The following is a 13,865-nucleotide window of genomic DNA, read 5'->3' as shown; positions in this document are numbered from 1 at the left end:
CGTTGCAGTACAGGTGTGCCAGAACAGAATCAAGGGCTCCCAGCCAAAAATGATGTCACTCACAATAAGCCAGCTTAACTGTATTTGGCAGCAAGGTGCTGGCAGGAGTGATGAGAAATGTAAGCAGATCATGATGGATGGTGAAATGTAAGGTTAGAGCTTTGGGACCTTTACTCGCAGAGAATAGATTGTATTATTCCAAGTTTCCTCACCTGACAACTTTAACAGCTAGCACAAAAAAAAAAATAAAAAAAATAAAACTACACAAATATACTGACACAAGTTACTGGTTCATAAATTAAGTGTCTTTTTTGTGTGTGTTAAATCGTGTTTCTGTCTACTGTGCACTTCACTACCAGACATGCAGCTCTATATAAAATTACACCCCCCTCTCTCCCACATCTGTTCAACTGTGCAGACATGGGCAGAGAGCACAGGCTCAACTTGTCTCTCATAAGTGCTTTATAATTGCCCCCTCCTCAGGGGGAGGTAGAGGGTTTTTTTTTTTCTTTCCTTTTTTCTTAAACAGTCAGCTGGCCACAACCTTCCAAAGCCCCTCTTATACTGCTGAGTCTAGCACAAAAATCACCCGGACATAAATGTAAACCTCTGCGGCCTTCTTAATGCAGCACCAAGTTAAAATAGAGCTGTGTCTTTATAATGCTACATTAGTAGTTTGGTAGTATTCGAAACTAAATGTCACATTCTTATACTTTTTAGCAAATCGGGGTAAATGTTAAGCCAAGTTGGCCACACTGCGTTACCTTCTTTCCACCTTTTTAAATACCTTAAGCAGTGTTTACCTCAAAATCCAAGAAGAACATATAGTATAACACATTACACATGTCCCTACTAATGAGCAGCAAAATCATGTGTGCTTAACTCCGTTACATCCCCATCAGTTACAATAGCAGGTCCAGTAACAAAAGCTTTAAACAACTCCATCTGCTAACACATAACCACCAACCACTACCTTCTCTCAAACAGTATCAACTGACATCACATTTTAGGTCAAAATATTTCCCAACAAGTAGATCAGGGCTCATAATGAGGGGTGGAAGTGTCCTGGATTCTTTGTCCATTCCCATTATGATTGTTTTGTTTTGTTTTTTTTATTTGATCTTAATTCAGTCTGCCAGAGTTAAAAATATCAGGACGTCCAATATAATTACTCTGCACTGGAACTACTTTCTCAAAAATTAAACAACAATCAAAAGCATACTAAAAGAGCCTCAAGATATTGATTTTAATGTAATCATGCACACATGGAGATTAGACTGTTTTTTGCTCTCAGTTAACTGCTCGGTTTTGAGCCTTCTTTTAGATATTTCTTCCCCGAATAATCTTTTGTCTCTTCTCCATCAAATGTGAAAATAATTAACCTGTCAGTACTAAAATAACCCTCCTATCGGCTACTACAACTTTCCACACAGCCACTGTGTGATACTGGATAAGATCAATGGAATTTTTGGCTTCGTGCATGCATATGCCTTCTAGCATGCACTCATGCTTGAATACACGCCTGGGTAAGAATCAGCGCCTCAACTGTCCAGCCAAGTATACGGGCATGCATGCATAAATATCAATGCACCTGTAACTCAGTGATTGAATTGCAAGTCTGAGCCCACCCATAAGCCGATGGGTTTCTGTGTGGGAAAATGTGTCTGTTCATGTGTGCTCATGGGTATGTGTGTCTGTGTGTGAGACTGAGAATGTCTTCAGGCCTCTACGGCTCTGTTCCTTACCTAGCCCTAGCAGTGGGTGGTGTTCAACAAGTGCCCAACTGTTGTCATCCACACAATGGCTTTTATAAACCAGGAGCTGGCACAGGTCCCTGGCTGTCATGTTGGCTGGGATCTCCACGACTTTACCCATGCCGTCTTCACTGAAGATCTTCACAATCTGTGGCAAGAAATCCAAGGTTTCAGTTTGAGTGAACAGAAATCACATGAAGGTAGTCTGACAAATGAAATACTAAAAAAAGTGAGAAGAAACTTTTATAGTAAACCCATCGTGACTTTTACACAAATCCTTTCTTTGAACACTAGAGTCTAATAGGTGGGTGAAGCCAGCAATTTTCCTCAAACACTGCAATACGGTTTCTCATATAGCACCTTATGCACTATAGCATACGCAGCCTTGTAATTACGGCACACAATAGAAAAGAACAGACATTCAAAACTATACGGTAATTGTGGCGTTAGAAATAACAGATGAGCTTTTCTTATAGCAACTTGTCGATGTAATACAGAAGCAAATACGCTGCAGTGCATAACAAGTGTCCGCTCTTGTGAACACAAAGCCAGTCCAAATGGGTACGTACTGAACACAGCTCAAAGAGAAGTAAGCACAGTTTTAAGTTACAGTATATAAAAGATGAGGAATACGAACACTGTGCTTTCCAGCTTAACCTCATAAACAAAACTGTCTTAACTCGAACTGGCTGTTGTTAAATTGTTTACTTTCTTTAATAACGTATTTCACACAGTAGCATCATGAACGTTGGTAATAGTACTGTAGCTAGCTCAAAAATAAATAATATCAATAAAACCCATGTTGCTATTAAAAGCATGCTCGTTTGGGGAAGGCTGTAATATTTGGAGATGGTTGAGGTGGAATTTGTTTTTATTTTGTACGAAACAAAAAGGACAAACACAAATTTGGAGTGCTGTTACACCTCTGCATAAAATTTAAACACATCTACTCCACTGACCTTTCTATATAATGTTCTATATATTGCTGTATAGCAATAATGCATGAGGTGCTGAACAGCTAAAACCTTCCTCTAAGATCCCATCTGTGTGAGAGCCTACCATCACTATCCAGGCATCTAATATTAGCATTAGTAGCACTACATCTATACTGTGGATAAGCCTTTTATTCCACCACATAATCCAGGGGATTTTGACAGTCCAAGTTCCAGAGCCATTTTTTTAATAAACAGGACAACATGTGTTAACATTTACTTGATACATTTCTAATGGCCCCCAGAGAAACTAGAGCAACCTACTTAACCTACAGACAAATGCAGCCCTTAGCCTACACAGGAATCCAGCCTACTAAGCTTTCACATGTATGCATGCCTCCCACATAATATCATGACAAAGAAATTCTGTTCTCTTCCTGAGCAAATACCCAGCTTACAGCATCACAGTTTGCACAAGCCAGGCCTAAGGCACTCTGCCCATCAAAGATGTTTAAGATGAAACGCAATGGAGCATATACCCCTTTTCAAGGGTGCTGACGTATTTAGATCCTTTTGCTCTGCTCACATCTTGGAAAAGGAAAAAAGAAAAAAAAGAAAAATGTCTTCGGCCTTAACAGTATTTACACATTACATTTCCTGCCTCAGGTTTAACGTGAAAGTACTTCAAAGAGAAAATGTCTTAAATTGTAAAAAGAGGAGGGGGAGGCGAAAAGAGAAATGAGACACAGGAAGAGGGGTCTTACCTCCACGGCCCGCAATAGGCAGCAGTCCGGGGAACACGAAGGCATTTTCGGAATGAATCGGCTCCCCCAAACACTCACATAAGCACACTCACTCCAATATAGTCAATAAGACAGAAAACCTTGCTGTTCTGTCGCCCTGTGTCCTCCAGAAAGAAAGGTACCAATTTGAATGCCAACAGCTGACAGTTGTGCTACCTGTCATGTGGCTAGTCCTCAAGTCTATCTGTAGACTGCAGTCTCCAAAAAAGAAAAAAGGAAAAAAAAGAAAGAAAAGGAAAAGAACAAACTGTCTGTGTGACCTAATGCCGGTATGTATACAGCGCACAGGACGAAGACACTGAAGCAGTCGGCGATCGGGTGGCAGCAGGTACAGTAGAGTGCTTCCAGTGCCGGTTGAGTCTGACAACTATGCTCTGTCTCTCTCTCTCCCTCACAAAGGGTTACAGCCTCAGCCATGGGCTCTGAGGCACACTGAATCAAACCACACGCTCACTAACCAATCATAAAGCTGCAGCGGGCTGATGTAATCATTCCCACACAGACCTAGGCGCGCACACACAACACACACACGCTCCCTCCGAGGCACTCAAGTAGACACACATACGCACAGTCATGCACAAACACAGCCAACTTTTTCAGACCTCTTGACGATCTGTGCTTAAGTTTCTTTTCAGAGCGCGATGGAAGAGGGGGCACGTTTGGAAAGAGTGCGGAGCAGTGAAGAGGACAAAGACAACGACAAAAAAAAAAAAAAAAGTTTCTCTTTATTGCTCCTCTCGTTCCAAAATGTTCGTAAGTTTTTAGGTGAACGTTCGGAGGCTTGTCCGTTTTTCCTTCTTTTGTGTTCACCTTCCCTCCCTTCTTACCTGCATTCCTCCCTTTATGTGGCTTAACTTTTAACTCCCTGCTTACAGCAGTAACAAGACTCATTACAGTGCAAATGAAATGAAACAGACCTGGGCTGGCACTTCAGCACTCCAACCTCCTACTTCTCCCGTAGTGGCTCACTTTGTGCCAACATTCTTTCTCTCTAAAGAACAAAAAAGCTAGAGACTTCTGCACACATGCACGCACGCACATATACACACACTCACTCACTCTACTCCTTTCAACTCTGATATTTAATATAGCATCAGACAGACAAAAGCTTTGACACACCCCGTCTGGGAAAGGCAAGAGGAGCTTTACCTTGTCCTTGAAGTAACTTCCCCTTTCCTTCCCCCCTTACTTCTTCTGGGAAAAGCAGGATGCGTGTGCTTATACATGTGTGGGTGAGGTGTGATGACAAAATGAGCACAGTTCCTCGGAAGAAAGGAGGAAATAGTGGTTAAAGTGGTAGCGGGAAACTTTGGGGAGGGAGCGGGAAAGAGTAAGGCTGGGAGAGAGGAGAGACAGGGGGGGAGTGAGCGAGCGAGGGAGAAGTGTATGATTGCACATGCACAGTGGCAAGTATGTGGGAGTGTGTGTGGGATAGGGAGAAAGAGACAGACGGATGTGAGATGTGAAGGAAAACGAGTGGGAAGCAGAGGGAAGTGAGAAAGAAAGACTGTCTGGTGACACGCTGCAGCAGAATGTGTAGTATGAAAGCTCTCTATTGTTAACCATCTCTAGCCTGCACAGCTGTTCCCACACACCCCCTCACTGTCACTGCATTCACACTCACTGAGACCAGGACACACTCCCATGCTTACGTCACAGTTTGTTGGCAAGCAAGGAAAGTCCCAGGAAGGCTGCACGCATCATACATGTCATTTAATCAAACTGTTTAGTAGTGATTTTGTGTTTTGTTTTGTTTTTTTTATAAACATCAGTATGTGAACATGTAGCGAGCACAGACACAGAAACTGGCATATTAGGGCTGTGAGGGTCAACAAAAGTGCTCTTTTGGTAAATTAGAACTCCTTTGCACTCTAACCATTTAAAAGCATTGTATCACCATCTTTGCCAATTTACATTCTATGACTGTGCACCTGTTTTATTAAGATCACTCTACTTGGCAGTTTTGTCCAGTTTTAAACAAATATTTTTTGAAACCATGCATGGCTGGTGGTACTCTGGTACACACACACACACACACACACACACACACCTATGCAAAACAAACCAGAAATCACCAGTTGCTGGACTGATGGCATTTTCTGTAATCCACACAGGGTCAAAGTTGTACATACCATAGACCTCCACTAATATTTTGTTAAAATCCCTTAGTAAGTTTAGTAACCATCAACAAGCTCATAGCATAATTCTGGCTTGATATTTGGACACTCTTCTTGGCAGAATTGAGTTAATTTAAATTGGTTGGTTTCTTGGTTTTTAAGTACAGTCCACAAATTTTGCAACAGGGTTGAAGTCAGCTTTTGAGAAAACTATTCAAGAAGCCTAATGTTGAGTGTTGAGATTGTTGCCTTGTTGGAAAAACCAATGGTGTCAAGGTTTCGACCATCTACCTGCTGATGTGAAGTAAAGTTGAATAATTTTGATTCCATCTACTTTTTGCAATTCCATTAGTGTCAAAACAGGCTCAGAACATGATGCTTCCACCACGCTTAACAGTCAGTACAGTGTTTTTAGGTTTGAAAGCCTCATATTTACTCCTCCAAACATACCTTTTGTCATTGTCGCCATATGGTTCAGTCTTTGTCTAGTCTGACCAGAAAACTCCACCAAAAAGCATTTGTGTTTATTATGTGGGCAGCTCTAAGTTTCACTCAAACTTGAAGATTTTTGGGCGTTCCCATTGTTCCGAGTATTGGTCAGTCCATTGAGTGCTGTCCAACAAATCCTTATTCTGGCATAAAGGAACTTCCAGTTGTAATCAATCATGATCACTAATGACATTAATAGACTTTGACCTTGTCAAGTTAAGACATTGTAAAACCGTCAGCACGACCTAAAAAAATTCAAGTGAATGCATGTCTATATTTGAGCCTGTGATTCTTTCTAGACAAATGATGAAGCTAAAACTGGGATTAACTACTGAAAATAATAACCAGCATCTGCAAGAACAGCATGACTTATTGGAAAAGCATCTGTTTTTATGTTACTAAAGAACCAACACATGGACATGTTTCACTGTTAAAACAGTCAGGAATACACCAATGAGCTACAAGAGTGTGTGGCTTAGTTTGAAAGTAAATTTTCCTTTTCTGTCATACCTTAGTGTTCATAAAAACAACATACAACTGTATGACCAAAAGAAATTTGTGCATATAGTAGGAAAAGAGGAAGGAAAGCTTTCAGAGGGCCTCTCAACCTCTGTGATGACTCAGGTCTGATAGCTGCCCTGTGATGCAATCCCCCAAGGAGAGACTGAAAGCTTCTAGCAACACACATATACACAATCCAGACAGACCGGAACCAGATGTGCTCATATATGCATCTTCATATACACGGACCCATTTTTTTGTATATTACAGTATCTGCACAAACATACATGCATAATTCTCCAAAGATACAGCTAGACACAAATTGGAGAAGTACAGTTGGGTCAAAGCAAAGCTGAAGTATGTACACAAGCATGTGTGTGCACACCCTGCAGCCAACACGCACATTCACATCAATCTCTGAGAATTGGCTGCAGCTCTATAAATAGTTCCACTGGTATTACGTACACATTACAAGCTATTACATCAGACAGGAGTTACTAAAGACTATTAGCCATTTGGCACACAAGCCTGCACACATTAAGATCCAACACATACAGGAAGTTTTGTTAGAAGGAAAAGAAATGGCAGGCTGGATGACAGCTGTGCCATAGGAGAGGAGTCGGTGTTCATAAAACAGTAGGAGGTAACATGGGGATGACGCTAACAACATCTATATTTAATTCACTGTAATCAAAGATAAGTGATAAAATAGAAATAAAATGTCTCAATTATTCTTTGTCATTACTGATACGATCTCAACCTTCTGGATTACATGAGCTACTTAACTATGGCATTTTTAACTATGCATATTTTAAATAGTTTTATCTTTGTAATTTTAGAAGGGGTCCATGTATTATCATTTCTAGATGTTGCGGGTGTGGCAAGTGAACACTGACTATTAAAAACTCCTGCACTTAAATTCAACATCCAATGGATTTGAAACCATGCAAAACCACTTTGTCAGTGAGAATTTGTACACCTGGTGCACGGAAGTTAGTGTGGATATCCCCTCTCACCCTGGTGAAGACGCAACAATGCTGATGCAAACATTTGAATGTATTGCCTTGGTAAGGCTTTAGGTCACCGGAATAGCTTCAATATGCCTTGCTGTTGTCATGTTGACGATGGTGCCGACTGCCATTTTCTTTGATGTAGGTCTAATATCTCACATGTGTTTATACAGGTTGAGCTCTGAAGACTGATAAAAGGCTTTCTTAAAGGTCAAGTCAACTTCAAAGTGATTTTCAGTGGCCTTTCCCTCTAAGCACACAAGTGGACAAAAACTATTCCAGCAAAGGGTCAAGGGTTCAGGTTTCTCTATTAATTGCCACCCGTCTGTATAACTGCCATCTCTGTTTTACAAAACCCCTTCATGTTGCCAGAGAAGAACTGTAGCCATTGATAGGCTGATTTGGCTCACATGACCCACCCTAGTTCCATATTCCCATTAACAAGTACGCTTTATAAAGCCCCTCTGACTGTAATGCAGGGCTGTGTGTGGTCCAGGGCGCCCCTGGAAACTGACGTCTGGATGATGAGATGGAGGCACAAAAACCTGAATGAGTCTGGGACAATTGGCCATCCCTGGTCAATGCCTGTAGTCAGCATAAGTGGGAGGCATTAGCCAAGAATACTCTGCTGACTCACGAAGAAAGGATAGTGAGTGGTCCCTCACCATCCAATTACAGCATCAAATTAAGACCCAAGATATAAAAGGGCCTATCTGGGCTTAGCAGAGCCAGGATAGGGCAAAGTCCAGAAGGCAAGAATAAAAAAAGTTTACTGGACAAGGGACAGACAGAGGAAAAAAAGAGGATGAAGAGGGCTGATGTATAGAGAGAAGCAAAGAAGGAAACAGTGCACAGTAACTGTACACATTTAAGTATGGTGGCAAGCTGCCATCTCTGCCACTGTGCAGCCAGGAAGAAGACTATACACTCTATATTGGGCAGTTAGTTAGCCCACAGAGCCTGCTCTGTCTGTAAACAATGGAGTCTTAACACCCATTTAGACCCAAAGTTAAAGCTTGGAGGATTCCAGAACCGAACTGAGTCAAATTTAATTAGCAAAGCAGGCCATGTAGCAAAAATTTAGGTCAGACATTTGGATAAGAAACAGTATTTAACAGCTGTCACAGTAGATTAATATTAGGAATATGAAGGTAGAGGGAAGGTACTTTATACTTTGACTTCAACTAAAGTGTTAGTTGTCATTTTAAAAGCACCTCAGACCCCATCTGGACTTTATTAGTTAGGTCAAAGTCATATTCAAGTTTAGTGGGTTATAAAAGCAGCCAAGTTAAATGAACTTGATAAACGTGTCAAGTAAAATTACAATTACTGTAATTTGACTATTTGTCACAAACCCCATTGTTATAGCCTTGCTTTTCTAAAAGCAAATTGTTTCTCTTAAATGGAAAACTTACAGCCCTGGTTTTTAAATGCACTATTTTTAAACCACAGTCATTACAGAAACACAATAATACGAGTTTACAGGAGTGGCAATAAAATGTGGTCACGGTAATAGAAGTAATTAACGTGACTGAATTTAACATGTATTAAAAGAGTGGGTTTATTTGGTATGTGTAATTTTTTTTTTTTTTTTTTTTTTTTTAAAGCGTGGGTCTTGTGGGAAGCTAGCTGTTACGTTAGTTTTGTCTCTCGTAAACTTAAGCAGACTGAGTAAAACAGAACTGTTCATTCAGTACGTGCTACAAAAGAAAGCCACTGCCGAAATACAGCTACAGTGTAGTCAGTTATTTTGTGTATTTTTAATGCCAAAGAGCTGATAAGAAAACTAGAGGAAACTATGCTTACCTAAAAATGTAAAAATCCATGCAATTTACTATTGTTCATTTGAATTTTAGTGGCATACTATTAAAAATTGGTTGAACATGCACAGTTTATGGCAACACTTTTGTGAAGGCCATCCAGACTGGGTTACCACGATGCAAGAACGGAGTCCCCCATTTACTGTGACTACCTGCTGAGAAACACCCCGCATGGAGCCAAATATTTTACCAACAGGATTAGAAGTGGCAGTAAATGCTTAATTGTGCACCAGGGCTGATTGCCATCAAACCCTGGGGAGCAAATGTGCTTTCAGACCACTGCTGATTTGGACACACTGTCCAATTACAGCAGGAGGGCAAAATGAGGGGGCGGTGGAATTGGATGAACAAAGGATGACATCATTAGTATGATTTTGGCACTAAACCAGGAATGGTCCACTTGTTGTATGGCAAGCAGTGACAGTGTTGAACTGTGACCCTGAGCAAAACTGAAACGACCAGCTGACAAGAGAGTGTATTCCTCTCATTTGCATTTCATACAATTTTATAAAATCTAACTACATTTTTACGCTTCTACCATGACTAAAAGCAACAATGCCATTGCCAGCTGTGATGATTGAGTAATAAAATACTGAACACTTATAACAAAATTAATAAAATACAAAAAAAAAAAGGATGGGGGGCGGGGGGTGGGGGGGGATCAGTATACAGAAGGGAGAGGAAGCTACAGGTCTCTGTAGCATGATTGATTGAAGAAAAAAAACAAAGAGACTAATAGCATGACAGGCAAGTAACAACGATTTCCCATTCAGAGGAATCACAGCATGTGCCTCCGTTCTGTACAAACTGTCCTCAATAATGGGAGTTTTCTCTGGAGACATCAAGATCACAGTGTCTGTCACATTCTCTCTCTCTCTCTCATTGCTGACACAAATCCCATTGCCAGCTTTTTGAGTCGAGCACTTGTCTGTTAAGTTTCTTGGATCAGAGTCTTTAAGCAATGGGGGAAAAAAAGTTGGTCTGAAGGCTGGCTGATTTCAGTGTTTCCCTTCTTTTTGTCATTTTTCCTATCATCTATATTTTTCCAAGTTTAAAAAAAAAGAAAAAGTAGTAAGATCAAGTGATGCTAATAGGTAAAAAACAAACAAAAGAACATAACTTTCCTTTCCATTTATTTTTTACTTAAGAGCCATTTCCTCGATTTGGAAAGCAGTTCTAGTGGCATTCAATCATCCATCCATTCGCTTCCGCTTATCCTTTTCAGGGTCACAGGGAGCCCTGGAGCCTATCCCAGCTGTCTTAGGGTGAGAAGCAGGGCACACCTGGACAGGTTGCCAGTCTGTCACAGGGCTAACACATAGACAAAGACAACCATTCACTCCCGCATTCACACCTATGGGCAATTTAGTGTTTCCAGTTAACCTAACCCCACTAAGTGCATGTCTTTGGACAGAGGGAGGAAGCCGGAGCACCCGGGGAAAACCCACGCAAACACGGGAGAACATCCAAACTCCACACAGAAAGACCCCGGCCTGATGGTGGAATTGAACTCAGGACCTTCTTGCTGTGAGGCAACAGCGCTAACCGCCGTGCTGCCCGGAATACAATCATTTCTGTAAAAATCCAAACAGTCTGTTGCAATCTAGGGAGATAAATGGTTTCATTTTTTACACTAAAAGCATAACTTAGCAACAAATTCATGTAATCAAATGTCTCCATGTTATAAATAACTGAAAAAACCCTTTAACAATACTTAAATTATCCCTCTTAGCAGCTTTTAATTTCTTCCTCCCTCATACTCCTGTCGCTTCTCTCCTTTTTTGCCTTTCCATAGCAGCAGTTTCTGAAATCTGATCTGTCCTACTTTCCCCAGTCAGAGACAGAGAGGGAGAGAGAGAGCGAACAGGGGAAGGCTAGGAGAGAGGGAAATGCAGTCTTCATGACCTACATGAGTCCAACAGCTCTGTTCAGCTTCAGCCAGATAAAATGCCTACAGGCAGCAACACACAGCTGTCTTTGTGCAACGCACGGATATAAACAAACGGACATGTGTATACATACACCTGTACATACACCTTGAAATATGTGTGAAAGAAAAGAAAGAAAAATATACCCTGAAAACCTTGTGCTAAAAAGGCCTAATGATGTAAAAATACTTAGTTAAGCTTCATGCACTACATGTTAAACTGTTATCATAATCTGATGAATGAAAGTATTCTCACACATATTTGACACAGACCATCACGTATAGACTGAGAAACAGAGCAGAAAGCAAACAGTATCAGGGATTCCCATTAGTTGCGGGAGTAATAGGATCCTGCCCTTTTAGCTGGGAGAAATGTGGCTTCTAATCTTACACTGCTTCTGGGACAAGGAGTGAAAGATGGACCCTTAAAGGTGTATCATCCTCCAGTGCCTGGGTGGTCTCACCATGCTCCCATTAAAAGACAATTATTCAGTTAAAATTAATACTGAGAGGTAGTAAAAACAACTCAATGATATGCAACGCTTGGAGCCTTCTTCCAACACCCCAAGGAAGGACCAAATCTCACCAAAAAGTAAATGCCTCCTAAATCCATCACTAAAACTAAGTCTTTGATGAAACAGTAGGGATGCTGGGATGAAAAGAGATCAGCATTTACTTGGAGGTCTCTTCTGGTTTAGCGATAGTCTAGCTTCATTCTGGGGCTTACTCAAGAATGAACATGTTCTTGCTCGCTTTCTCTTGAACTTCAAAATAAAAGTACTTAAAACACTTTATCTCAAACCTCCAGTTTAATCTTTATTGCTCTACTTTATGTGCTTTTAATCATACTGCAGCACCATGGCTGATATGGGATTATTTTAAATATTGTTAACAACAATGCTTCAACAAATATCAGGTCTTTGTTGGATTTTTTCATATTTCTGAAAGAAATCACTTTAAGATGCTGTTCACCTGCTGTAGATAGTTTGGGTTGTTTTTTTTTTTAGGTCTGCCACTTCTGTCGTTTTTGACTTGTCCAGTTTCCTCAAATTGTATTATACAATTCAAACAATACAAAGATTTGTCAGGTTTTCAGTTTGGAAATCACCTTGTTTGTGCAAAAGAGCTACAACTTTATCCCTGTCAAACTGGATGTTTGGGACAGTTTTTTTTTTTCCCTCCATAGATTCAATTAAAGAAATGAAACAAATGTGTTTTTGTGACAGGCTGCTAGTAATAACGTGCCTAAAGATACAATTTAAATGTGGTTCTTTGCCAAGTTGTTTATGTGCAGACAACACTGGTTCATCTCTAGAATTAGGGATTAATTATGAGTTAATTTTTTATGCTTTAATGATTCATAGGTCAGCAGTGTTAAGTGAAAATGGTCAGCCATAATGATTGGACAGAAAACACCAGTGTCCAAAGAAAAACTTTGAATGACTTTGAGAAGTAATGATTACATGAGTCTAGCTGGAAGCATAATATTAATAAATGAGGGATGGATCAAGACTTGTGTACCACAGTAGGGTTATAAAGCCACACAAACAGTTTGCTGATAGAAAGAAGGCAGTGTGTTATCTGGAGCTGGCAATGATGCTGACGTTTTTTTTATGTTTAAAAAGGGATAATCAGTTTAAAAAAAAAATAATAATAATAACAACAATTCAACATTTGCATGTTTCCACAAACCAAGTTCATCTCAGAAGGTCTTTATTATGGTGAGTCATTTTATTTTCTAAGCATTTCCCTTGATATTATTACACGAGCTGTGAAATAAGATGAGCTGCTCTGTTCTGAGTCCCAATTTTAAACTCTTGTTTGTACTCCAACTAATCATGCCAGTGTATTAAACAGGCTGTGTGTGTACATTTGTGCCCGTACATCCATGTGTGGGACTAGCAGGCCGAGACATGTTTCCATTTAGTGGCTCGGGATAAATGCGGCGCTGACACACGAGATGTTCCAGACTCGACCGCAACCTGGCTGGCTCCCCTCCAGGTTGTATTTGTTCAGCGGGTGCCAAACAATTTGTATTTCGCAGCACTGAATACTGTAAATCCACTCACTTAATTCATTGTGTACACACACAGAATTTGCAGGACAAATGTCTCATTGGGTTGCTCTACATTTTCAGAAGTGTACCCAAGTGTCTGTTTGGTACTTCTGCCTTTTCAGGTTCCTTCTTTAAAAGATAATCCTACCACTGAACATTACATTTACTTTGCCATGCACATACAAGAGGTTAATATGAGAGATATTGGGATATGTTTTAATGCAGTCGATTACATCAGCAAAGCAGAAAATTAAAAAACCTGCAAAACTGTTTGATTACTTTGGAAAATCATTACATTTCACAGATATAATAATAAAAGTCAGCATACGAGTTCTCACAAAGGGTTACTGCGCTCCTTGCATGTTCTTTTTACTCCTGCCACAAAAAAGCATCAGCTAACGTGTGTGCGCGCATGCACTTTGAGCTCAGGGCTAGATGTAATGTTAGGAATAATGA

At 40.4% G+C, this 13,865-nt stretch overlaps 1 protein-coding gene across 4 annotated transcripts in view; it reads right to left on the bottom strand.

Annotated features, from left to right (window-relative positions):
* grb10b (growth factor receptor-bound protein 10b) overlaps positions 1 to 13,865 on the bottom strand; it is a 63,490-nt gene that overhangs the window by 10,275 nt on the left and 39,350 nt on the right. For 3 of the 4 annotated variants that reach the window (XM_063486159.1, XM_063486160.1, XM_063486158.1), the window contains exon 6: positions 1,746 to 1,902. In XM_063486159.1, the coding sequence (XP_063342229.1) occupies positions 1,746 to 1,902 (157 nt within the window). Of the gene's footprint in view, positions 1 to 1,745; positions 1,903 to 3,450; positions 3,883 to 13,865 lie in introns of those variants that run through there. The other variant, XM_063486161.1, reaches the window with a different exon arrangement.

Source organism: Pelmatolapia mariae, linkage group LG10_11, assembly GCF_036321145.2.
Source record: "Pelmatolapia mariae isolate MD_Pm_ZW linkage group LG10_11, Pm_UMD_F_2, whole genome shotgun sequence".
In the NCBI taxonomy this organism is placed as follows: domain Eukaryota; kingdom Metazoa; phylum Chordata; class Actinopteri; order Cichliformes; family Cichlidae; genus Pelmatolapia; species Pelmatolapia mariae.
Note: the sequence above shows the minus strand (reverse complement) of the source record. Positions and strands in the feature narration are given on the sequence as shown.